Here is a 25,141-nt window from a genome sequence, read left to right as displayed (position 1 = left end):
CATTGAGTAGCACTCCTCTGTGGGACACCACAGCCCACACTTGCTACACTGTAGCAGTCTCCTGTGACAGACTCATTGGCGAAGGATTTCCATTTCCCTGGGGGAATGGAATTGTCAGAGCTCTGTGTGGTCTCTGGCTCTTCCCCATTCTCTTGACCCAGGTAGGTAGCCCCACACGCAGCCGGAGCTCTCATGGAAGCTCAGTGTTCAAGTGTTCATGAAGACACAGCACCTCCGCGGCATTGGGAGCTGTCACACAGCTGGGTGAATGACTGACGGTATGGGGTTCACTTTCCTCCATGAGGAAGGAGACAGCTTTACATATGCCTTGATCTCACAGACTTGACTTAAGACACCTTCATCAGGTGTCTAACCACATCCCAATGTAGCCTCCTACTTAGGCTTCTACAAGAGGCACCTTAGGCTGTACTTGCAACACATGTGGAGAGAGAGAGAGAGAGAGAGAGAGAGAGAGAGAGAGAGAGAGAGAGAGAGAGAGAGAGAGAGCAGTTCATCCACCCCTGTCCCTACCTTGCTTAATGCCCACTTGAAGTCATTTGGGCCTTGCCTCTAGGTGTATCTCCTCTCTAACCTCTATTTCTTTGAAGCTTGCTCTGCTTGGCTCCCCATAACTCTGCTCTTAGTTTGCTCTCTGAAGCCATTTCTAGATATTGCTTTCGCCCATGCAAAAGCCAAGAGCTTCCTGCAGCAGGAATGGGCTCAGTGTTCCAGTTCTATTACATTTGTTTGCTCCCCCCCCCACGCTTTACCTCTGCTTGTTGAAGCTGCAGCTGAGAGGCACCGGGGTCGGGTCAGGGAAGTAGTGGGGGTGGTGGGGGAGTAAGGAGTGGTGCCGTGCAATAGCCTCAACAAGGAAGTCTGAATGCAAGAGACCGATCCCTCATAAAAGGGTTCCAGAACATTCTCTGAGGGAAGCTTTTCCCAGAAAGTGCCTGGAAGAGCGGGACTGTTGTTGTGTCCTAAGCTATGTGGTGAGGACCTCATTTGTCAACAACTGTGAGGCTCTCTGGCCTCTGACAGCAGTCAGGGTGGAGCACAGTGACCCCACGACCCAGAGGCCACGAGCATCCCTGAGCTGGAGAGGGGAGACGAGCCATCTGGTTCTGTCAGTGCTTTCGATTTCCTACTCTTTCATTCCCAGAACATCCTGGAGCTTGGCATGCTCAGCGCTGGCAGGCCTGGCCCAGCTGCGGCTGCACAATCTTCCAGGTTGCTCCTTATTCAGCCTTTCCGCAGGGTTCCTCCTGGATTCTTCCTCACACCACAGAGCCTTTGTCAGGAGTATTGCTCAACCGTGCCTGTCCTGTTTCTGGCCTGCCCACCTCCAGCCCACTGGGCACAGGTGGCAGAGACAGCCACGGTGCTGACCACTCAATTCTCTTTCTTTCCCTTCCGTCACTTCATTTTAGCTATTTAAAAATAACATTTATTGGGCCAGCAAGATGGCTATAGGATAAAGACATTTGCTGTCACACTTAATACTCTGAGTTTGATCCCCAGAACCCCCATGATGGAAGAAGAGAACCAAGTCCTGCAAGTTGTCCTCTGACCTACACACACACACTAAATAAATAAATGTCAAAAAAAAAAAAAAAGCCAGGCATTGCGGAGAATGACTGTAATCCCAAAGCATTTGTAGGCAAAGAGACAGGAGGGTATGGGGCTCTCACTTTAAAACCATGTTTTAAACCTTGGACTAATTCTAGATCACAAGAATAACAGTGAATTCCTGTCTGCTGTTGGGCCAGTTTTCCACAGCACAGTAATCAAAACTGAGAAATTAATACTAGCGAAGTGCTGTTTACAAGAATGAGATTTTATTCCAAGTCTACTCTTTCCGTTGACACCCTTGTTCATTTCAAGATTCAATCCCATTATATGAGTAGAAACATCATTTTTTAAAATAATTTTAGTTTTTTTAAAGATTTATTTATTATGTATACAGTGTTCTGTCTGCAGGTCAGAAGAGGGCACCAGATCTCATTACAGATGGTTGGGAGCCCCCAAGTGGTTGCTGGGAATTGAACTCAGGACCTCTGGAAGAACAGCCAGTGCTCTTAACCTCTGAGCCATCTCTCCAGCCCGAGGCATCATATTTCACACAAATCTATAATTTGTTGTGCATGCTATTTTGTTACCAGCTCCGCTCACTTGATAACACATCACAAACCCTTCTCCAATTGCAATCATAATTAAATTTTTTTTGCTGACTGGCCTGGAACCCAGGACCATGCTAAAGACATCTTCTGTCGCTGAGCTGTACTCCTCCATAAGGTTTTGAGATGGATCTCACTGCTGTAGCCCAGGCTGCCTCTTGCTTTCCCTCTGGAATGAGGTGGTTACAGACACCCACTACCTGCCTGTCACCATTTCTAATAGTAGCGGAGCCTTTCCTTGTGTGGATTCACCATAATTTGCTGAACCAGGGCCTTGTTCTACGGCTTTCTTTCTAGCTTTTCCCAGCTCTGGAGAATAACGAGACACACGCTTCTGAAACACACATCCCTGGCTACTTTGTTGTAAGAAAATTCCCAGGAATAGAACTGCTGTGTCCAGGGGACCCATTCTTTCTTCCAATTTGCCAGCATGGATTTGACCCTGTTGCTGGTCTGTCTGATTTCAAGAGACTGCTGACTCTCACCCTGAAGCAGGCAGGAGAAGAAGGAAGAGATGGTGAAATGGCCATAGCTTTAGGGTTGTGCAGACAGGGAGAAGACATTAAAGGATCTGTGGGTCCTTCCTGGCTTCCCGGCCTTCTGCAAAGCCCACTCTCAGCTAGACATCTATCTCTTAGAAAGGAGGCTGCTTGCTCTGAGCCCAAGGATAATGGGGAGAAGATGAGGAGGGGGTGGGGCAGAATCTGCTAATGCATTTTGCCAGCATCTTTGGTTTCTCCAATATCCAGCCAGACTATTAGCAGGTCCCCAAGGATGGCCTTATTCCTCACATCATCCCCCATTTCCTATAAATGGGAAGTGACTAGGGAGTAGGGCTTTAGTATGTGTGTGCACATGTGAACAATGGGGGAGGGACAGGAGAGGAAGGCAAGGCTCCTGGTGGTTTTCCTACTCAGTGCTATTTGTGCAGAAGGGCCTCAGCATTGCGGGGAGGAACACAGGTGTGACAACTCCTCTGTGCTCCGAAGTTACAGGCAGAGCTAGATGAGAGGCTTCTGCAGCCACAGACTGTGATCTGGGGGTTGTGGGGAAAAGAGAGAAACTGAGAAACTGCCTCAGTGTCTTTAAGTAATATTTGTGGCCTAGGTAGTCTTAAGCACTCAGAAACAGTTCCTGGCATACTAGTTACCCAGGATTATGGCAGAAGGCTGCACAAGGAGGAAGGGATATTAGAGCAGGATGGCCTAAGGCACTAAGGTCTCCCTGTGGCTTGGGAAGGAAGCACCTTTGTGGAAAACACAGTCTCAGGCAGTTGTTCAGGTGGCAGGCAGGCTGCCGGGTCTCCTACAAAGCTGTTCCCTCACTCTCTGGAGCCCTTCTCCCTCTTCCCCGGAGCAAGGAATGAAGCCCAGACGACAGCGCACTCCCAGTCCTCTGAGGTAGGACAACACTCTTGCTCCCGCTGTGCTTTCCCAAGCCTGGAAAATACCACTGTCCATTCTTCCAGGCTCTGTAATTTTCCACCTGACCACCTGACCGAGCATTCCCCCTGACTCCTGCCCTTTATCCTAGGGCAAAGGGGACACTCGCTCAGGGACCCAGGACTCCTGGGCTCTCTGCTGGCCACAAAGAACCATGCCGAAAATGTTGGAAAACCAGAGTCCCGGCTAGGGATGGAGGCTCATGTGCTCCCAGAAAGGCCATGCCCAGATGGTTTTCAAATTGAACTTAATGACTCAAAATGTAAACTCTTGACATTTTTGTCCTCTGCTTGCCCCTGTACACACACACTCTCTTCCCCACTACTCCACTTCTCCCTTTGATATCTCCCTTTCTATTCTGCCCCCATCCTCCCACCCGGGGATGCCTTTAAGGATTAGCCGACTAGCTGCCTCTTCTAACAGAACCCAGAACATGGGACGGACTTGCCCCGTGGTGCACAGCTGGTTAACACCGGGCTAGCACTGCAATCCAGCACCACAGAGGCCAGTTTCGACCTAAGGCCAGCCAGGTCCTTCCCATCAAAAGCATCTCCTGGGACTTGGTAGTGCAGATGGTTCCAGGACCCTACGGATACCCGATCCATCTCAAGATCTCGTGGTGTAGCATGGTGTATTTGAACACAAACCTACACACATCTTCCTGAAGACTTCATCTCATTGACAGATTACACACACTTAATACGATATAAATGCTCACACAGGTAAGAATTTGTTATGTCTATCTTGCTCAGAGAATGACAAGAAAAAAAGGTCTATTCTCATATTCATACCGAGACAATCAAAATAATCCTCAGCCTAACACACAACACATATCAATGTAACATTTTCTTCTAATATTTTATAATCAGTTGAATCTCGTGCACCACAAAAATCCGCAGAAATCCCTGGCCTGTGATATTGAAATCAACAAGTCGCCTAAATGAATTTCTCCTCTCTTTATAAAATTCCATGGATGAAAGAGACGCAATAAAGACCCTGTCCTCCACCCTGAGGTCAGGCCAGAACCGCAGCGATCTGCCTCTCACCTGCACTGGCTTCCTGCTAGTCAAGGGACTTTTCTAAACATTGACTGGGAACATTTGGGTGGCAATTTATCACCTCTCCTTCCGTATACATAATCACAGTAGAAAAAAAAAAGAATTGGGAGTTTGTCTTTGAGTTGCAGAAGGAGGCACTGAGTTAGCTTTCTGAGAGCAGGGAGAGTAACTCGCAGAATGTGACAGATCCTTTCAAGGTATGGGCCAGGGCGGGTACCCGAGTCGTGGCTGTGCCTGGACAGCAGGATGTCCAGAATGGCACGCGCGGGTAATGGTCGCAGACTGCCTCGGGAGCGGAGGGGAGGTACCCCATGGAGCCGGGTAGTTTTTACCAAAATGTTTTGGTGGCGAGCGGCAGAGGGGGCGGTGCACGGCCCTAGGTAATGATAGGGCAGTCTAGGAGCCACGCGGGGGCTGCCCGTCCGGCCGCGACCAGAAAAGAGACTGCTTTTCCACCTCCCGCTTTCTTCCCTTGGGGACCGGCCCCACCCCTCCATCCCCTCCCAGCACCCCCCCACCTCCGACCCGCCTCGCCCCGCCCCCCTCCTGGCAGCCCCAGCGCGCATGCTCTCTCCCCCCCACCGAGTAACCTGGAGATTTAAAAGCCGCCCGCTGGCGCGCGTTGGAGAAGCAGGGGTCCGAACTAGCACGCGCCAGCCCCAGGTGACAGCCGCGCGCAGGGCCAGGTAGGGGAGGGGCCGGTCCCGGTGGGAAAGGAGCGCGCCGGTGGCCACGCTCGGCGGTTGGCGTTCTGCTTCCCGCGGGATGGGGCCGCGCCGTGGCGTCCCGGCCCTGCGCGAGAGGAGGCTCGTGGGGAGGGCGCGGCCCCTGGCGGCCCGGTGCCCAGGGCGGGCGCCCGCTCGCGTCCGCGCGGAGTGCGCTTCCTCCGGGAGCGCTGAGCTGCGGCGCCTGCTGTCCGGGACCGCGCGCGGAGGGCGGGATCGGGGCCGTGGAGTCCCGGGCCAGGCCGGCCCTGCTGCAGCCTCCCGCTGCAGAGTTTTCTTTGGAAAGTTGCGTTTATTTCTTCCCTTGTCTGGGCTTCGCCCGAAAGGGGCAGATGAGTCACCGCGGCGTGCACAGTTCACACTTAGGGGGAGTCCGAGAAGGGGCCTCCGGCTGGGCGCCGTGGTTCGGGACAGAAGGGGGACCTAACTTTCTTGGCGGTAGAATTGGGGCAAGGCTTTGGTGGAGTTGAGGCTGGATAGGTGAGTGTATGTGTACACGCGCGATTCTGTGCCCCTTCTCTCTGCTTCGGTTATTCTCCTGCGGAGGGGAAAGCAGCGCGGTCTGTAGCTCCTGTGTCCCAAGGCTCAGGTAGGGATGGGGAGTACTCTGCGGTTCTAGAAAGCGCTAGGCGGGCGGTAGCACGCCTGTTGAAGAAACCCCAGGAGCCTGCAGGCTCATCCCTCCGCTGGTCTCCGCTCCCCTCCAGGGAACCCTGAGACTGCTCTCTCCCTTGACCTACGACTCAGCCCACTCCTTCGTGACACGCACTTGACTCGTTCAAGGCCACGGTTACCCGGTGCTTCCTCTTTCCTCGGGAGTCTTGAGTTGGAGGTAGGAGGAGTTTGGTCTGGTGGGTACTTGGAGAGAATTTGATGCCAGCTGTGGCAGACCCTACCCCAGCTAAGTTGAACTTTGAATAGTCCAGTTGGGGCCTTGCAGGCGGGCATGGTGTAGACACGGGGTTCAGAATGACTCTTGCTGGGCTCCTGGAAGCTTTACTCGGTAGGGAGGGTGAGACTGTTAGAGTTTCTGACCTCTGTTTCCTAAGCGTGAAGCACAATTCCTTTCCCAGAATTACAGCTTCGGTGTGGGCCCACGTGCCTAAGGCGTGGGGAACAGGTTGACATATGGACCTGGGAAGAGGAGGGGCCCAAGAACTATATGCTGGACAGGAAGCCTCAGAACCCCACACAGCTCCATGTCCTAGGGAGTAAGAGGGACATGTTTGAAGCCTCTGGCCCTTCTGTTGGATCCATTTCATCCCCTCATTCCTCCCTTATCTCTGGCCAGCCCCAGCTCCAGGGCTGTCCTGGAAGCAAGACTGTACTAAAAGTGCCCAGAGAATGGAGCTTGACTCACCGGATGAGTCTAAGGATACCGCTCTGGACACACGGGCCCCAGTTAGGGTCTTTTTCCAAGCCCAAGCGGAGATTTCCTATGCACTTTTGGGGTGGAGGGTGAAATCCGCTGTCTTCCTGGTTCTCTTGAGTAACCCTGGAGGAGCTGGAAGAGGAACTGGACAAGGTCCCTGGGTGGTCACTATGCCCTTCAGGCTTCTGGGTACTGGTCTCAAGCTGGAACAGAGCCTAGGCAGAGCTCTGGGGACAGAAAGGCAGGAAGGTGTGTGTGTGGGGGGGAGGGGGTGAATGGTTCAAGGTCACCGGAAGTAAGGCTGACTTCAGGTGGGAACCATTGGACCCTTACTGCACTGGGGGGGGGGGGATGAGAACACAGACTGCCAGGAGAGGCGGCTTTTCCGTCGCCTGTTCCGCTCCACCGGCTGCGCTCCACTAGCCTGCTAGTTGTGCTAACTTTTCAACCTTGCTGCGAAATGGGGACGATGATGATAATGACCATGCCCTCTGTACAGCTTTGTTATTTAAGTTAATTACAACGCACAAATAGCACTAAAAAGAATACACGCAGTCTAAACATATAACTTCATCAAATAACATATATAGAATTTAACTGTGTGTCTTTAGCCCAGCCTGATGGCCTACACCTGTAAACTCAGAACACTTGGGAGGCAGAAGCAAGAGGATTAGGAGTTCAAGGCCAGTCTCGTCTACTTAATGAGTTCCAGGATGGCCTGAATTAAGTGAGACTAAAATAACAATAAATAACCCCCCCGCAGCAAAACAAGCAAACCCATTTTGTTGTCTGAAAAAAAATGTAGTAAATGCTCAATGCACGCTAGTCTGAGCTGTTATATTTATCTTATATTTATCACCCGTGTCTGGATGGTCTGCAGCAACTGGTTTGAGACTCTTTGGGGGCCCTGCTGTTTTTTGTGACAGTGTCTGTGGAGCTCAGGCTGCTCTTGAACTCACAACTGTCTTGAGCGCTCTAGTGCTGGGATTATAGGTGTATACCATCACGCCCAACTTGAGCCCTGCTCTTTTTATATTTATTTTTTTTAAAAGCCACTGTCTTAGACTTCTTTAGACTCCTGTGCCTTTGGGAAGTTTGTTCAAGTCGCTAAGAGACTTGGCCCTAGCAAGTGGCTCAGATTCCATTTCCTCCAGAGTGAGTTACTGGCTCCTGACTGTGCATAGGAGGACCTGCCCTCCAGGATTTCGGGATTAAGGAGACGGCTGCAGGTAAACCTCTGTGCAGAGTGGCTGCTTATGAAGATAAATGTCAGCTGCTGCTGTGTGCAGGCAATCATGGTGGATTAAGTTAGAAACTGGTTTCTTAGTCAGGGACTGTCACCATATATAACCATACATAAACCATGAGGAACACATTTGCAGTTGAATTTTGGGTCCGGTGCAACGAACAAACCAAGACTGGGTGGACATCTCTGTACTTTCTGACGTGTTCTATGACTAGTGCAGAAACCACTGCCTGCCTCCCTCCCAGGAGTATACTCACAGTCTGAAGGAGGGCACTGTGAGGTAAGGGAGTGAATGTGTGTAGATAGGTTACATGTTCTTTTAGGAAGACTGTGGGGAGGGTGCCCTGAAGTGAGAACTGTCTTCTCTCTCCAGCCTTTGTGGTCTTTCACGCTACCTTCTGGTATCCACGAGGAAAGCCCAGCCTAGCTTTCTAGGCTTTCATTCCGTCACTGGGTTAGATTGCGGTCCCAACTTCCTATGAAAAGCCAGCGGCCCTGCTTGCTGGACAGTGTGTGTGGAGGCTGGACCAGTTGGTGCCAGGCCCAGCGTCTCAAATGCTGATGCCACTTGACTCCCAGCAGCAGAGCTGGAGTACCGAGCTTTGTCTAGTGTATTGAGTGTTGCCTGGGGTGGGGGTGGGAGGGGGAACGGGGCAGTGACAGAGCCTTATCAGCGTCCTGATCTTTGGCCAGAATTACCTGTTTAATCCCATTTTCTGCTACAGGGTCTGTGTTTCTTCCTCTTTTGCTGAGGGACTGGAATGGGGAGCCTTTTTAATTCCGAGGTTGAAGATGTCATCCTGCCTACACTGTTGGCTTGCTTTCTCTGTAAGGTGGAGGTTTTAGTCACCCTGCAAGGCTGTGGTGGGAATTAGATGTGACATATATTGGCAAAATCTGCATAAACCAGATACTCAAAAAAATGTTCGCCTTCCCCAAACTCTGGACATCACTTTCGCTGGGGTGCTGGGACAAGCCAGAATAAAGAAGATTGGAAGAAACCCCTATCCTCACTGTCACTGGTCATCAAACCCAGGCCAGGCTAAATGGCCAGTCAGATGGGGTACCCTCAGGACCAACAGCAGTTCCTCTCCCTAGAGGGCCTTCAGCACCCTCAAGCATCTAATCTCAAGTGTACTTGGAGCTAGCAAATAGTATCCAAGCTAGGAGCACTTCATCACTGTAGGGGTATAGCCATGTAGAATCTCAGCCCCTGTTGCTGGAGATCTGTGCACCCAGATGCCTGAGAGTGCCCTGACTGACTCTTGGGCTCCCTCATCCAATCAAAAGATTCCTGTCTTGGTCTGCCCTCTGGACCCCCAGTGCTTGGACTGTGCTCTGCTTCTTGCTGTCTGGACTGCACAGGGTGGGTGCCATGGGAAAGGGGCAAACCAGAGACTGAGGAGCAAATGCAGAATCCAGCCTCGTGCCTTAGTTGTGGCAAAGAGTCGGGGGAAGAGAAAGAACATGACATCTTGGGGTTCAGGGGGTCCTGAAGGATTAGGTGTAGGACTTGAGCTAAAGGGTTCAGGTGAAGGGCAGAGGCTGCTCAGAAAGGGGAAATAGCTTAAAGCAAAAACGAGCCAAATGCCAGTGAATTCCCCTGTCTTGGGCCCAAGGAGGTGTGACCATCTAGGATACACCGATCTGAGAGCCGGATCTGAGATCAGAACCCAGTGGTGTGGCTTTGGTTCTCATGTTCTTTCCTGTATACCTCACTGGAGAGGGGCCAGGAGGAGGCCTGGCTGTGTTTGGAAATCCCAGGCTCCAGGGGCTCTGTGCCCTTTGTGTGCAGCACCTGCTTACCTTTCGTGACTCAGCCACAGGTCCACTTCCTCCAGGAAGCTTTGACTTTGACAGTGCCGTGCCCCCTACTTGCTGGCCTGTGTCTTAGCTCTTACACCCCCTGACCTGCACACGGATCACACTTCTGCTAAGTAGAGCTCTAATCAATTATTTCTGTGCCTCCATCACTTTCACTGGTGTGGGGGGATGGTAAAGAACTCGGCTCTGTGAGTACTGATGGGCACGTTTTAGGGCTCTTAGACACTTCTTTTTTTTCTCCTCGACATCAGATTTCTCTGTGTAGCCCTCGCTGTCCTGGAACTGCTGTGTGTAGACCAGGATGGCTTCGAACTCACAGAAATCTGCCTGCCTCTACCTCCCGAGTGTGGGATTAAAGGTGCATGCCACAACCACTCTCTTCGACATTTCTTTAGGTTGCACGTTGAGGTGTTCTTCCTCCAAGGGTGGGTAAACCAGCTTCTTCATGTTTTCTTTTGGGATCTGTTCTTAACCTTGTTCACCTGCTTGACTGTTTTTTCTGGGTTTGGGATCAACTATAAGCTATATAAGCTGTTCCCACTGAACTAGATCATCAGCCTGCTTTGTTTTTGAGACATAATCTCACTTGTGTAGCCCTGGCTGGCCTAGAATTCACCATGAAGACCTGGCTGACCTCAAACCCATAGTCCTCTTGTCTCAGCCTCACTAATGCTAGGATTACAGGTGTGTTCCTCGTCTTTGGGACTACACTTCCACAGAACTGACTGCCCCAGACCCTTCTCATTACAGACTGATCACAGACTTGAGTATGTCAGGGTAGAGAGGGGCCACCAGACTTATGACCCTGGAGGTAGGGCATCCAGAGCCTCTGCCTAGGGCTCTCCTCAGCCCTGAATTTGGCTCAAATGCTCAGCCCTGGCCTCTCTCTTGTGTTCCTCACCTCTAGAAAGAGGCCAGGCTAAGGGAGAGGACTCCGATTGGCTGTGTGCACCATGGGAAGAGCTGCCCAGGCTGGCCTGGCTGATGGACAGGTGTCAAGTTCACTGAGAGAAAGGCTGTTGAAGTTTCACTTTGCAGAGGCTCTGAAAGAGTGGGGGGGGATCTTCTGAGTGGCCCGGAGACTGTGCCGAGACCCCCGTTACTCCCTTGGTTCTCTTCCTCCTCTGTAGAGGACTTCAGGACTTTTTGACACTCTGCTTTTATTGTGGACCAAGAATAGAAGGAATTTAGTTACTGATTTCTGCCAGGAACAGAGTCCAGCTCCAGGAGAGAGGAGCAAAAAGGGCAGTTCTGTCCCGGCGCCCTGCTTACTCGGCTGCATTTCAGGTGACTTCTGACCTTGGCCTAGTGCTGGGATCTGAGCAGTGTGTACTCGGGGCCTGATGGGGTAAGTGCTGCTGGGGAGCTCTTCCCCACTGCATCTCCCTGACTCATGGGAGACCGGCTGTGACCAGCCCCTCCCTGATGCCCTGTGGCCTTGTCAGGGGACACCTGCCCATGAGATCACCCTCGCGGAGACCCAGGACAGGTGCTAGGTCACCTCACTGTGCACCGGAGGCATTAGATTAGCTCTCGTTTTACAGGTGTGGAAACTGAGTCCTAGGGCGGTGAAATGGCTGTGTTACACAGTTATCAGTGCTGCCGAAATAGGACTACATCTTTCTGGCTCGCAGTTCAAAGTGTCTTCCAGAATATTTTGAATGGTTGCAGATTTCCTGGTTTTAGTTTTTCAACCTTGGAGGTTCTCTGAAACTGAAGTTTGTTTCTTGGGAAATAGGACTATGAAATAGCAAGTCTGTGTGGTAGACCTTTATTACGAGATCTACCACGCTCCTGGCATGTACTCAGTGTCCGCTGGGCAGTTGGTCGGGTCAGCTATTGTCATCCTTGTCCCTGTAGATGGAAACAACTGTCTGGTAACCACGGGACAGCCTTCCCTCGGCAGCAGATCTGTGGCACTGACCTCGCCTCACCTGTTGGGGCCAGCACCTGGGAAGGCGTTTACATTCTTGGCATTCCTCTTGCCACTGGGGGCTGCTGGGATCTGGTGAGAGGCCTTGTAGATGGGGGAAGAGGGGAAGCTGAGGAGAATGGATCTTTTCAACCGCTCTGTTAGGTCATGAGAAAGCCCCTCCCAGGTTCCCTCCACCGAAGGCCCTTCTTAGCCTTTTCCTCGCGTGGCTTCAAAGTTGTTGGCTTGTAGGATTTTGGCTTCGTGGTGCTCAGGCTGGAACTCCGGAACATTCTGCATGCTAGCACCCTATCACTGAGCCATACCTGCAGCCTGAAGTCAGCGGCATGAAGTTCCTTCTGTGAAACAGGCATGCTAGTTGCACCCCTATCACCCAGTGGCTGGCGGAGTAAACTGATTGGCAGTGGGGCTGGCGTGCATGTAGCCAGCAGTCACACGGGCTAACTGCAATTATGAGCTATAGATGTGGAAACTAAGGGTCAGTAGGTCAAGTTACAAGCAGGCTGAAACTGGCATCCCCCAGAAGCTGGGTTATTGTGGAACCTGCCAGGGTGCAGGAGAGTCCCAGGGATGGAAGAGGGTTCCTTCTGGTAGAAGACTGCTGCTTGTCCTGGTATGGAGAACACATACAGTGTGACTGTGCGTGGTAGCTGTTGTGGAGCAGACACGTGTGTGTGCTGACTGTCACCAGGGCCGGCCAGGACTGACTGCTGGCCAAGGTGAGGTTCAGGCCAGCCCCAGAGTCCCTGTCACTAGATTGGAGAGGGGAGGGGAGGGGAGATCCGCGCGGCCTCCAGGGATGGCTTGTTACCCCTTCCCCTCCCCTTCCCCCAGGCTCTAGCATTTGTTTCCTTCCGAAGCAGCGCTGGGCTCTTAGACACCGCAACAAAGGCCACTTTCCTCCGAGCCACTGCCACCTGTTGGGTTTTCACACATTTCAAGGGAGTGGGGGGAGGGAGCCGTTGCCCTTTTCCCAGTGTCTCTGGTGTGCCCCCGCTGCCCCCCCAGGGCCTGGGATTCTCTTTGCTGCCTGGTTGTGACAGGACTCTGGAGCAGGAGGAGGTGGGGGGGCAGCAGCAGCTGGAAGGGGAACTGAGTGGGAAGGGGCCAGAGCTGGCAGCGGGGGAGAGTTTGATGGATTACTCCACAGGCCCAGAGGTTTCTCCCTAATCCCCCTTTGTGTCCCGGCCTGCAGCCCCTCACTCTCTCTGACAAGCTGCTGAGCAGAAGGCTTCTAGTCTGAAGGAAGAAAAGGCAGCTCAGCAGGGTGAACTCTAAATCCCTGGCCTCCCAACCACAGGGGAGGCAGGAGCTGGGGAACCTGCCTGGGGTGGGGCCGGGTCCCCCTTCCCTCTGCCCAGCCCTTGTTCTTTGTTAGGGTTCCCTCACAGTGGCGAGGTTGCCTTGTGAGGGGGTCCTCAGATGCCTGTGAGGTGGTGCTGCTTGAGTAGTCACTGTGGAGTTTTTCTTGAGTGGGACAAGGGATAAACAGACCCTCCCCGTTTGGAAATAGCGGGTCCCAGAAAGCCAAAGACCAGTGAGTGATAAGCTGGGAGGTATGGGGACTTAGTGGTTCCACGCTGCGTCCCCGTCCCAGAAGCCCAGGTAGACATTTCCACAGCACCTGCGTGAGGTCTGCAAGCTCCGTGCCTCAAGATGTCTCTAAGTTTCCTTATGAAGCTACCATGAGGATGCAGCTTAGAGTGCTGTGTACCAAATTCTATTAGGCAAGGCTCAGGGCACTGGTCTCCTGGGACTGAAGCAAGGGTATGTATGGGCAGTAGGAGTGTTGCGCTGGGAAACACTCAGACCCCAGAGGATCATCATCTTGCTGCCAGCCTCAAGGGGCTGCTCAGTGTGGAACAAAGCATTGAATCCCGTCCACTGTGGAGGAGCAGGGGTCCCTACCTCCTTTCCCTCTGGCCTTGCCTGGAGTGGGCCAGAGAAGTTGAACTGGGATGCTCAACCCCTTTCTTTGGCTGTGCCTGGTGTGAGACAGTCCCTACCAGGTTTCTCTCTCCAGGAAGAACGGTGGGTTGTGGTGCCGGCTAGAGAAGTGTGTTATGAGTCTCCAGCGGACCCCGTCTGTGAGAAAGCAGCCCTCTTTGTGAGTGTGGAGGGGAGGACACAGGGTCGCAGAGCCTGCGGGGTCAGTGTGAGGGCCGAGGCTGTTTGATGTGCCTGGGCGGGGTGTGGGGACTCCGGCATGCATAAAGAGGCCATAGAATTTCTGTGTGACAGTGGCGGGCGGGGCCTGTCCCAGACTCTGCTGGCTGTGGCCTCTGTCAGCAGAGGGTATCTGCTCCGCCGGGCCACCTCAGCCGTGCGGGGTGGCAGGAGCCCCTTTGAAAGCCCTCAAAGGCCTCTTTATGTCGCCTCTGATCCGCCCTTCCCCTATGGAGCCATGAAGGACAGGGCTCACTTGGGTCACTTTCCTATGCTGGCCTCCACTCTTGTCTTTTGAGTTTTGGACAAAGTTCAGGCCAAGTTTGTTCTTGTGACTCAGTTTCGCTTCCCTAGGCTGCCTGCTGGGGGTGAAGTGGGGGCATTCTGGGCCAGCAGGATCTGTCTTGGCCCTCACTGGGTTAGTGACTGGGCATGTTATTGGTGTGTTTGGGAGGAAGACCAGGTTTTCCATCCTTTAAACCCACACCTCTGCTGAATCTGTTCATCCCTTTGCACACACGTTTCTCAGGTCCCTAGTCTTGCTGGGAAGTGTGTCAAAGAGTTGCCTGCCCTGGGGCTTGGTGCTACATCTTGAGGTTCATAGAATTGTTAAGAGTTCACTGATGCTCCCACCTTCATAGGCTTTAATTCTGATGAGGAAGGATGGTTTAGGGAAAGCTCCATGAAGGGTCCGAGTGGTTTCTCCTGGCTGTTTTGCTGTCTGGCCACCAGGACCCACAGAGGAGGAGGGAGAAGTCTGAAGCTTGAGAGGAACATCCGCACCTGCAAGGCTGCTCATGCTCATCCTTCCTCCCCTGACCTGGTCAGCCTTCCTCCGCCTTTCTCTTCCTGCCACCCCTCTCCAGGTGAGCAGCTGGCTCTGCGGATTGATCTCCTGTTTGGCAGACCAAGCGCTCCAGAAGTCGTGGGGAAAGCACCTGAATCTGAAAGTCTCTGACGAGAAGAAAATGGGGAGAGTTAGACCCTGTCACCCTGCTGGTGTTCCTTAACCCAGGAGGATGAGGGAGCCCGGATTGAAAGGGGCAACTGTGATCTGACCTTTCACGGCTTTGATGAGAGCACATTCTGGTGCTGCCGCCAGAGTGGTACCCGGGGCAGAGGACCCCGGGTAATTCTGTCAGCTGGAGTCAGGGCATGGGGGCGCCTGCAATGGGGTTGGCACACCCTTATCAGGGCGGCAGTTGAGGAGGGTAGGGCAATGAGGTAAGGAAGTAGGACTTTGGGGGGAGGTGCGTTCTTTGGAGCTTAGAATTCCTTGGATAATTCTGGACTCAGAAAAGTTGGGCCATCTCGAGAGTGTTTCTCCTTCCAGGGCAGAGAAGGTATAAAAAGAGGGAGGGCAGACTCAGCAACCAAAGCGCAGAGGCCTGGGAGCCTGAGGAGGCCTGGGAGCCTGCCTGCCTTATACCCCACTCATTTCCATGAATCAATTGTGTGAGCCCCTGGCCCAGACCCCAGATACTAGGTAGAGGATCTCTGTGGGGTGCAGAGAAGCACCCTAGCTCAGAAGCTGCCTGGACTGCAGGAGGATGGGGAATGCTTGTGTTCCTATTTTTCCGGTGGCCTAAGAACTCCTCACTCCCAGAAGTGCCCAGAGGACTGAGGGAGAGCTGCCTTATGGGAAGGAAGGCAGGTGGAGTGACCTGACTAATGGAGAAAGCAGGACTTGGAGAATAAGGGCAGGTTTATGGGTGAGGTTGGGTCTGGCAAAGTCTCTGTTTGCTCAAGGAGGACCTGGTCTCTTAAACCCAGTGCAGGAGAGTGCCCAGTCCCTCCCAAGCCAAGCGAGGGTGGGGAGTAGAATGGCTAGAAGTCTTTTACCCCAGAACCTGCCCCTCTGGGCTGGGGAACTTTCCCTCTGTATCACTAGGGAAAGGGCAGGGGTCAAGTTGAACCCAAGTAGCCCAGCTAACACTGATGACTGTCGCTGCTTCCGCTTCAGGAATGTGTGGGTCACTATTTTATCTTCCTTTTTCATGCTGCCCTTTCATAAACCTTACCATAAACCTTTCATAAGCCCTTACCAATGTGTAGGGACTTTGGGGAGGGAGCTGCCAGGTTCTGTATTTCCTGGTTTTCCAGCTGCTGAACCCCAGGGGGCCAGTATGGAGTAGACAGACCTTCCTCAGCTATATGGTGTCTGGTCTCTCTGAGACGCAGCTTAGCACCTACTACAAGCTTTTTGACACAGGGTCCCCTGGGGTGGGGGCATGGGGCCTGGTGTTAGTGGAGAGGATAAAAGAAGTGTCTTTTATCAGGAGCTGATGGTTGGCAGAGGGGACGTGTGGAGGGAGCTGCAGCCTCAGCCCTCCCCATCAGGAGCAGCCTCTCTTCAGCAACATTTATAGGGTTGATTGGTGAGGAGTGGAAAGGTGTGTCCCAGTGGGGTGTAGTGGCAAGTTTTGTTTCCTGTTCCTCTTTTGGGGTAAATGCAGGTTGGCAGGCTCTTAGCTTTTCTCACCAGGGCTTGCCCCCCCCACCTGGTCTTTTAGTACATTTTGATGCTGATTTGAAATTTCCCCTTTCAGTCTTTAAAAACTGTGTGTGTGCACACGTGTGTGTATATGCTTGGTGTGTGGCGCTGCTGCAGGGTTAAACCCAAGGCTTTGCACATGCTAGGCAGTTTCTCTACCTCTAAGTTACACGCAACCCCTCCTTTAATATTGGGGCTCACTATGTAGTTCAGGCTGGCCTCAAATTGATGAGCCTCCTGCTTCAGTATTCCAAGTGAGGGAACTGTATGTAGGACTGCTTACCCACCATGCCCTTCTTTCATAGTTTGCATAGCAGGCAGCAGTAGTGCCTGTCGGGAAGCAAGACCTGGCAGTTACTCACCCAGTGAACCCAGTAACCACGGAGGGACTGTGGGAATGGAGGCCAGAGGTCAGCCAGGAAGCGATGGCATCCCACTAGCTCAGGGCTCATCAGCATCATCTCAGATGGTACCAGTCAATACATAGGGCTGAGATCTAGGATCCTGTGCTGTGAGGCTGGGGTTTAGGAGTGGTCCCATGACAGTCATGTATGGATTGCACTGTCCCCCACCTCCTGGGAACAATGAACTCAAGGGAAAACTCAAGAGATCCTTGGGCTCCAAGAGGAACTCTGCATCTCAGTGACAGGTTGAAACCCCACGTGAGGACCTGTCCCCTTTCTTCTTCCCTCATGTATCTGGCCTGGGGCGTGGGGTTACAGTGTGACATGCATGGCTCAGGCCCTCGGGTAGAGAAGAGGAAGTGCCACTTTATTGTTTAGCTTTTTAACAGGTTACACAAGCATAATTATGTGTGTGCTGTGTGTTCTTGTTTGTGTGAGTGGAGGCCAGAGGTTAGCAAGTAGATGTCTTCCTTGACGCTCTATTTTTTTTGAGGCAGGATCTGTCGTTGAACTTGGAGCTCACCAATTGGTTAGGCTGGCTGGCCGATGAGTTAGAGCTGCCTGCCAGGCTCCGCCCCAGCACTGGGACTGTAGATGAGTGAGGCCACACTGGCTCTTAGATGGTGGTGGAGATCGGAATTTAGATCTTTATGTTTTTGTATCAGGCACTTTGCCAACTGAGCCTCTACCCCCGCCCTCGCCTCGAAGTATTTGTGTGTGTGTGTGGTATGTGTTCATATGCATGTGTATCGGTGTGTGCAAAGGCCAGAGATTGATAATCAAATGTCCTCTCCTATTGCTTTCCGAGTTATTTTCTGGGACCAGGTCTTCACTGGAGCTGGGGGTCACTGACTCAGCTGGATGACCCCGGGATCGTCCTGTTTCTACCTCCCAGCCTGAGGGTTACAGATATACATTACCGTGCCCAGCTAAGAATCTGCTGGGAATCTCAACTCAGTGCCTCTTGCTTGCACAGTTGACGCTTGACTGAGCCACCTCTCAGCCCAGAACTATCACTTTGAATGAGAATTGAGTGGCCCCATCTTGGGAAGTTGGAGAGAAAAGCAAATGAGTTGGGCCTGGCAGAGGGTGTCCAGCGCCACCTTGGGAGCCAGTCCCGAGTTTCTTCAAAAAGTGCAATTGTGGAGATGCTTCAGAAGAGAGAAAATGACATCTGCTTGGCCTTGGCGTGCTGACGGTCAATTGTCATTTTCTCTTCTATCAATGCTAGACGAATATTAACATGGCTTTCCTGACAGAGAGGCTGGGTCGGGGGCAGCTGAGCATAGGGCTACCTCACTGGCCTGCAAAGGAGTAGGCTTCAGAGAATGTGAAGCAAACACCGCAGATCTGGTGCCCGGGTCCCAACATTTCACGTGACTGTGACTGTCTTGCCCTTCTAGGATCTGACTGATGAGATATGTCCCCATCAAGGCACTGCGTGATGTCGTGTGTTTAGCGTGGGATGAAATGCTGCACTGGTACCAAAGGGCTGACAGAAATGGGAGTCTGGCTGAACCCTAGGAAGTTGGTGGTAGTGAGGAGACGCCATGGCAGGGCTGAGCCAAAGCAGCTGTGGAGTATGTGAACGGCCCCTGAAGCCCTAACTGCCCTGTCCATCATGATCCAGAGGCTGTGGGCCAGCCGCCTGCTACGGCATCGGAAAGCCCAGCTCCTGCTGGTCAACCTGCTGACCTTTGGCCTGGAGGTGTGCCTGGCTGCTGGCATTACCTATGTGCCGCCCCTTCTGCTGGAAGTCGGGGTAGAGGAGAAGTTCATGACCATGGTGTTGGGTGAGTCACTCGGCCTCCTTCCCGCCTGTTCTAGTACATACCCAGCAGATCTGCCTGGGAGGGGTGGGAGCATTACCTGTTCCTGTTCACACCAGCCCTTGGGGATAACTTTACACACAAGGAAAAGGAAGCTTAGGGGAGACAAGGTCTGTCGTCTTTAGCCTGGCTGGTGTGTCCGTTGCTCGGTAGAACTGGGACTTCACCATGGTTTCCCAGTCAGGATTTTCCTTCCCGGGCACAGGACAGGTGGAGTGGGCTTCTGATGGTGTGAACGAGCTCGGCAAGAGCCACAGAGGTGATTATTCTTGTGGCTTCCCTCCTCCAAGAATGCCTTGTGAGGATGCAGGCGTGCAGGCTCTGGGTTCTGCCGTTTGTTGAAACCCTGCTTCTAACCCGCAGCAGACCCATGTCATTGCCTCTCGGGTGTTAACATGCCTGCCACAGTTTCCTGAAAACACAGTGTCTGTGATACACCATACTGAGAGGAGCAGAGTCCCTGCCAACGCCAAGTGTGGGGTCTGGCCTCAGTATGACATGTTGTCATGCCAAGAAGCTAGACCTTTCCCCCCTTGTCCCTCTTGTCCCGACCACTGATTTGTGCTGTTTGTCCTTGCAGGCATTGGCCCAGTGCTGGGCCTGGTCTCTGTTCCACTCCTCGGCTCAGCCAGTGACCAGTGGCGTGGGCGCTATGGCCGCCGGAGGCCCTTCATCTGGGCTCTGTCCCTGGGTGTCTTGCTAAGCCTCTTTCTCATCCCAAGGGCTGGCTGGCTGGCAGGGCTGCTGTGTCCGGATACCAGGCCCTTGGAGTTGGCCCTGCTGATCTTGGGAGTGGGGCTGCTGGACTTCTGCGGCCAGGTGTGCTTCACTCCGCTGGAGGCCTTACTCTCTGACCTCTTCCGGGACCCAGACCACTGCCGTCAAGCCTTCTCTGTCTATGCCTTCATGATCAGCCTTGGGGGCTGCCTGGGCTACCTCTTACCTGCCATTGACTGGGACACCAGTGCCCTGGCCCCCTACCTGGGCACTCAGGAAGAATGCCTCTTTGGCCTCCTCAGCCTCATCTTTCTCGCCTGCATGGCAGCCACTCTATTTGTGGCCGAGGAGGCAGTCCTGGGCCCACCAGAGCCAGCAGAAGGGCTGCTGGTCCCCTCCGCGTCACCCCGCCGCCGCTGCCCGTGCCGTGTCGGCCTGGCTTTACGGAATCTGGGCGCCCTGTTTCCCCGGCTGCACCAGCTGTGCTGCCGCATGCCTCGCACCCTGCGTCGGCTCTTCGTGGCTGAGCTGTGCAGCTGGATGGCACTCATGACTTTCACACTGTTCTACACAGACTTTGTGGGAGAGGGGCTGTACCAGGGCGTACCCAGAGCCGAGCCAGGCACTGAGGCCCGGAGACACTATGATGAAGGTAAGCCTTTGGCACCAGGGGAGGCTGCTGTGGGTGCTGCCCTGCCTGGTGACAGTACCCTGGGCCCCAACTCCCTGTCAGTAAAAGAAAAAGGATCCATCTGTGTGCTCGTGAACGTGGGTGCTATCCTTGTGGTCTCAACAGGGCATCTAAGTCTGTATGGCTCCATTTCCACCGGGCCTTCTGCTCCCTGCTTACTTTCCCAGGAACTCACCATGCCTTCTACTTCAGGCATTCCACAGAGCTGTCTTAGAGCCAGTGTGGGGCCATCTTGTGCTCCTCAGCCCTTCTCCTTTATACAACTTGTGCCTCTTCCTTAGTGTATCTTCCTTTGCCCTTATCTGACAGCTCTGGCCACAATCTAGATCCCATTGTTGTGGGCAGGTGGGGAGGGCCCTGGGCAGCAGGTGCCCATGGCCACTAGTCTCTGGCTCCCCCAGACTTTGTAGGGTCCTTACCCCACTTTTTCCCTACCCCCAGGCATCCGAATGGGCAGCCTGGGGCTCTTCCTGCAGTGTGCCATCTCCCTCTTCTTCTCCCTGGTCATGGACAGGCTGGTACAGCGGTTTGGCACCCGGGCAGTCTATCTGGCTAGTGTGATGACCTTTCCTCTGGCTGCTGGTGCCACATGCCTGTCGCACAGCGTGGTTGTAGTAACAGCCTCGGCTGCCCTCACCGGCTTCACCTTCTCGGCCTTGCAGATCCTGCCTTACACACTGGCCTCCCTCTACCATCGCGAGAAACAGGTATTCCCATTGGCCAGGCACAGGGTGGGGCTGGCTGAGCCGTTCTGAATGGGGTGTCTGACCAGAGATGTTAGAAGAGGCTTGGCTTTCTCTGACCAGAGAGGACAGCTGGGGCCAGAGGCTCCAGCTGCTGAAGAAGAGTAGATTAGATTCTAGGAATGACTTCCTGGCTTTAGAACTAGAGAGCACTTGAGTGGATGATTGCAGGAAGTGCAGAGTCCGTCGCTGGGAGTCCTGGAGAATAAGCATGCAACGGAAGCCCTCTACTCCAGGCTGTATTACTGTATCCAGAGGTAGGGTGTGGGTCCCTGGCGTGTGGCTGCAGCAGATGGCACGGGAATAGTCTGGCCTTAGCTATTCTTTCAGAGAGGAATTTGATCAATCTGTATCTTGCTTGCTGCAAGACGGAGAAGGCTTCTTCTTGCCCCTCTTTCTGGTTTCCCTTCTAATCCTCCCTGTGCCTCTGTCGCCCACCCCCCACCCCCCCGCCTCTCCTGTTTCCCCCTTTGCCTCCATCCCCTCTCTGTCTCCTCAGCACATACCTGATCCTGACATACTGACTTTGTTTGCCTAAGCAATAAACTGAGGACCTGGTTCCTTGTCCGGCCAGCACTAACCAGCCCCTGCAGAAGGCCCCTTCTGTGGGAGGTCTCCTGACCTAAACAGCATGCTCACCTCGACCCCTGCCCTATCCTCACTGAGTTTAAAGACCTGGATTCAGAACTCTACCCTAAGGAGCACATGTTGGTGTAGCTTAGGGGAGAGACTACAGGCCTCCCACATAGTTTTCAGAGTTAGGAAGGATACGGCCCTGGCCACATGCAGTTTGCATCACAGTAATTTGCAGAGACGTGAAGAGGTGGGCTGGGAATGGAAACCTGGTCCCTTGGGCTTCTATTGGCTCTCTTGGAGCTCTGTGCTGGGCTCTAAAAGCTGCTATCTGCTGGGTGGTGGTGCCTTTAATCCCAGCTCTCCGGAGGCAGAGGCAGAGGCAGATGAGCTCTCTGTGAGTTTGAGGCCAACCTGGTGTACAGAGGTAGTTCCAGCACAGGCTCCAAAACTACTTAGAGAAACCCTGTCTCAAAAAAACAAAACCAGAAAAGCTGCTGTCCAAAGATCAGGCTTGAGGACAGGGTCTGTAGAGGCCTGACTCCAGCAGCAGCTGCAGACAGGCTTGGTCCTGCATCCTGTCTGTCTGTCCTTTACCACTCTCTGAGCTATGGGATGGGTTGATGAGTTGTGAGCCTCCCCAGCCTTGGCCGCCAGCTCCCCGTTCTCTGGTGCAGGCAGCCCCGTCGGGCTTCCATGAAGAGCAGCATGGGATAAGACCTCATCTTGTCCTACAGTAGGAGGCCCCCGGCCATCGGGGCCTAGGGTTGGTGGGGTCAGGCAGCTGGGCTGTGGAGGTCACTATAATGGCCTTCCTGCTGCTGCCTCTCTCTTCTGCAGGCCCAAATTCTGGGCTCTCTTTGGTCAAAGGCCAGGACAGTGATGACCTCACCTTGGGCAGTATCTCCAGCCAGAGCCTGGACCCTAGAGGAGAGACAAGACAGTGAAGACTTCCTGTGGCCCAGTAGAGGAAGGGGTGTGTAGGAGGTCGAGGTAGCCTGTGTGGGACTGGGGACTTTTGGAGTGCCTCCTTTGGGTTTTGTTTCTCTGTTCTGTGTCTCGCTTCTGTCTGTCCCATTCTTTCTGTCTTTTCTGGAGAGTTCTGTGCCTCTCTCAACCTGCAGATCTGAGTTTGTTGGCTTCTTATCTATTCTAAAAAAAAGCTAGAGTAGACTTCAGGCTTCCAATTCCAGGTTTCTGTTTAGATCCACAGCAAGTAGAGTCTCCCCAGTTTTCGGAATTTTTTTTTTTAGGCCAGTTGCCTGGTTTCTTAGAGCCCCTGAGTCAGAGGCAGTGAGGAGATCTCCTCTTATCTGGGGATCCCTGCACCTGGATACATACCTGTCTTTGTTTCCTTTTTGCCCCCCACCCTCAGGTGTTCCTGCCCAAATACCACCGAGGGGACGCTGGAGGTGGTAGCAGTGAGGACAGCCAAACAACCAGCTTCTTGTCAGGCCCTAAGCCAGGAGCTCCCTTCCCCAATGGACATGTGAACCCTGGCAGCAGCGGCAGCATCCTGGTGCCTCCACCTGCACTCTGCGGGGCCTCCGCCTGCGATGTCTCCATGCGAGTGGTGGTGGGTGAGCCACCCGAGGCCAAGGTTGTGACTGGACGGGGCATTTGCCTGGACCTCGCCATCCTGGACAGTGCGTTCCTGCTGTCCCAGGTGGCTCCGTCCCTGTTGATGGGCTCCATTGTCCAGCTGAGCCACTCTGTCACCGCCTATATGGTGTCAGCTGCAGGCTTGGGTCTGGTCGCCATTTACTTCGCTACACAGGTGGTGTTTGACAAGAATGACTTGTCCAAATACTCTGTGTAGATGCTGTAAGGCATCAAGGAAGGGTCTGCCTCAGGAGTCTCGGCCTAGAGGGCTGCTAAGCTGGCCTTTCCAGGTCTGTTGTGCTGCCTAAGTGGTGTAGCTCTCTGCTGCCCCCCTAAGGCTGTGAGGTGTGTAGTTGCACAGATAGAAGCCGGCCGTGCCGGCTGAAGTTCCACAGGGATGCAAGTGCGGGTTTGTACCGGTGCATTACCAAGACTCTGCTTGAGTCACCACGGAAGGATTTGGGGACCTGAATGAACTTCCCTCTTAAGTCTCTTGTCCAGATTCTGCCCCTGTTGCTCGTGCATGGGCCTTTCCTCCACAGGGTTCGACAGGTCGGAAGAAGGAAGGAGGAGCCCTAAGAGGCATGATGAGACCCCGCGGTCCACAGCACCGCTTTTCTGCTGAGTCTCCTACGCCACCTCTTCTGGGAAATGGCTCAGCTTGTTGGCCCTTTCATTGGCCCTTGTGTTGCCATCAGGGAGGCACAGGCCTTTAAATATTTAATTTATTATTTATTTAACACATTAGAAGTAAAATTCATTCCCATTTTGTGTGCCTAGGAGTTGAGTAGGGTGGGATCCCCAAGGATTGGTTCCCCTAAAATAGCCAATACTGCCAGACTCCTCTTCTAGGGTGATAGATACGGTCCCCCAAACTGCCTAGCCCGGTACCTTGGACAGTCTTCTTCACCCTGACTGAGAGCCATGAGATGTCCCCACTTTTCTCTCGTCCCAGCTTGGCTCCCTGACTCCCCCACTGCCCCCCTGTAGGACTGAACCCATGAAGCAATTGCCCTGCCAACTCTGTCCACTGGCTCCATGACCTCTATGTGGGACTTTTTGAACCCGAAGCACAAGTGTGGTTCCTAAGGCCTCTGCCCGTCGCAGCCTCGGGGGCGTATCTGTCACAGCCTGGGGAATCTCACACAAACTCAGGAGTTACTCCCTGCCAGAGCCAAGGAGCTCTCGTCTAGGGGGTGGATTTCAGTGCTGATTGCAATAATGTTGTGTCTTATTTATTTAGCAGAGTAAATATTTTATACTGTATGTGAGAAATCAGAGTATAATGTTTATGGTGACAAAATTAAAAGCTTCTTATATGTTTACTTGGTGCATGTTTGTCTTTTCTGGCTGAGAAGGGTCCATGCTAAAATCAGCCTAATTTGGTTCCTGGGGACTCAGCTTTGGCAGCTTCAGTTCCATTTGTAGACAGCAGATGGCGCCATAGACCATCACCCAGGTGACTGGGATAGAGAAGTCTTTTAAGTGCATCAAGGTACACTTTTCTTTCTCAAAAGGGTCACAGAAGATGGAACATTCCTAGGACACTAGAGTGTAGCCGGATTTCAGCAGTAGGGTGCAGTGGCGACCCCCATTTTACATCACATTCTTCTCTCCGGCTCTGATCAAATTCAGTCCTTCCTGCCTTGCTTTCTCCCTGAACGCTCCAATCCTGATTAGTTTTCCTGCCTAATGTGCTCAGTACATTAATACCCACAAAAGGGCTCATGTGACTTCTGAAAATGTTTTCTATGGGGCTGGAGAAGAAGAGATGGCTAGGTGGTTAAGAGCACATATTCTTCTTGCAGAGAACTCAAGGTCAATTCCCAGCACCTATATCACCTAAAACTGCCTGTAAACTCCAGTTCCAGGGGATCTGACACCCCTCAGTCAGACTTACCCTCTACACCGACATACACATGTGGTACACATAATAAAATCCAAATAAATGTTCTCCGTATTATTTAAGTTAATTGTGAGACTTGCCAAACAGTCCTGAGGGGTATGTTGGTATAACCAGAGCCCAGCTTCAACAACTCAGACCACGCTGTTTGTTTCAGCTCCTCTCCAGGGGTTATTTTTAAAAGTCATATGCCAGACCATTTTGTTCACCTGTAAACCTTGGGTAGGTAGCTCTAAGAAATC

General features: G+C 53.0%; 1 protein-coding gene across 1 annotated transcript; it reads left to right on the top strand.

Moving 5' to 3' along the window:
• The first annotated feature begins 5,275 nt into the window (after positions 1 to 5,275).
• Positions 5,276 to 24,284, top strand: Slc45a3 (solute carrier family 45 member 3). Its single transcript, XM_057770210.1, has 5 exons — positions 5,276 to 5,340; positions 18,245 to 18,634; positions 19,251 to 20,039; positions 20,520 to 20,785; positions 22,770 to 24,284. The coding sequence occupies exons 2-5, from the start codon at positions 18,463 to 18,465 to the stop codon at positions 23,211 to 23,213; spliced, it is 1,671 nt and encodes a 556-aa protein (XP_057626193.1). The 5' UTR covers positions 5,276 to 5,340; positions 18,245 to 18,462; the 3' UTR covers positions 23,214 to 24,284.
• The last annotated feature ends 857 nt before the right edge of the window (positions 24,285 to 25,141 follow it).

The sequence above is a fragment of the Chionomys nivalis genome, chromosome 5 (assembly GCF_950005125.1).
Source record: "Chionomys nivalis chromosome 5, mChiNiv1.1, whole genome shotgun sequence".
Taxonomy (NCBI): domain Eukaryota; kingdom Metazoa; phylum Chordata; class Mammalia; order Rodentia; family Cricetidae; genus Chionomys; species Chionomys nivalis.
Note: the sequence above shows the minus strand (reverse complement) of the source record. Positions and strands in the feature narration are given on the sequence as shown.

Coding starts and splice junctions, on each gene's coding strand:
- Slc45a3 (XM_057770210.1), top strand. CDS start 18,463: ATGATCCAGAGGCTGTGGGCCAGCCGCCTGCTACGGCATCGGAAAGCC. Junction 18,635..19,250: donor GTTCATGACCATGGTGTTGG/GTGAGTCACTCG, acceptor TTGTCCTTGCAG/GCATTGGCCCAGTGCTGGGC. Junction 20,786..22,769: donor TCTACCATCGCGAGAAACAG/GTATTCCCATTG, acceptor CCCCACCCTCAG/GTGTTCCTGCCCAAATACCA.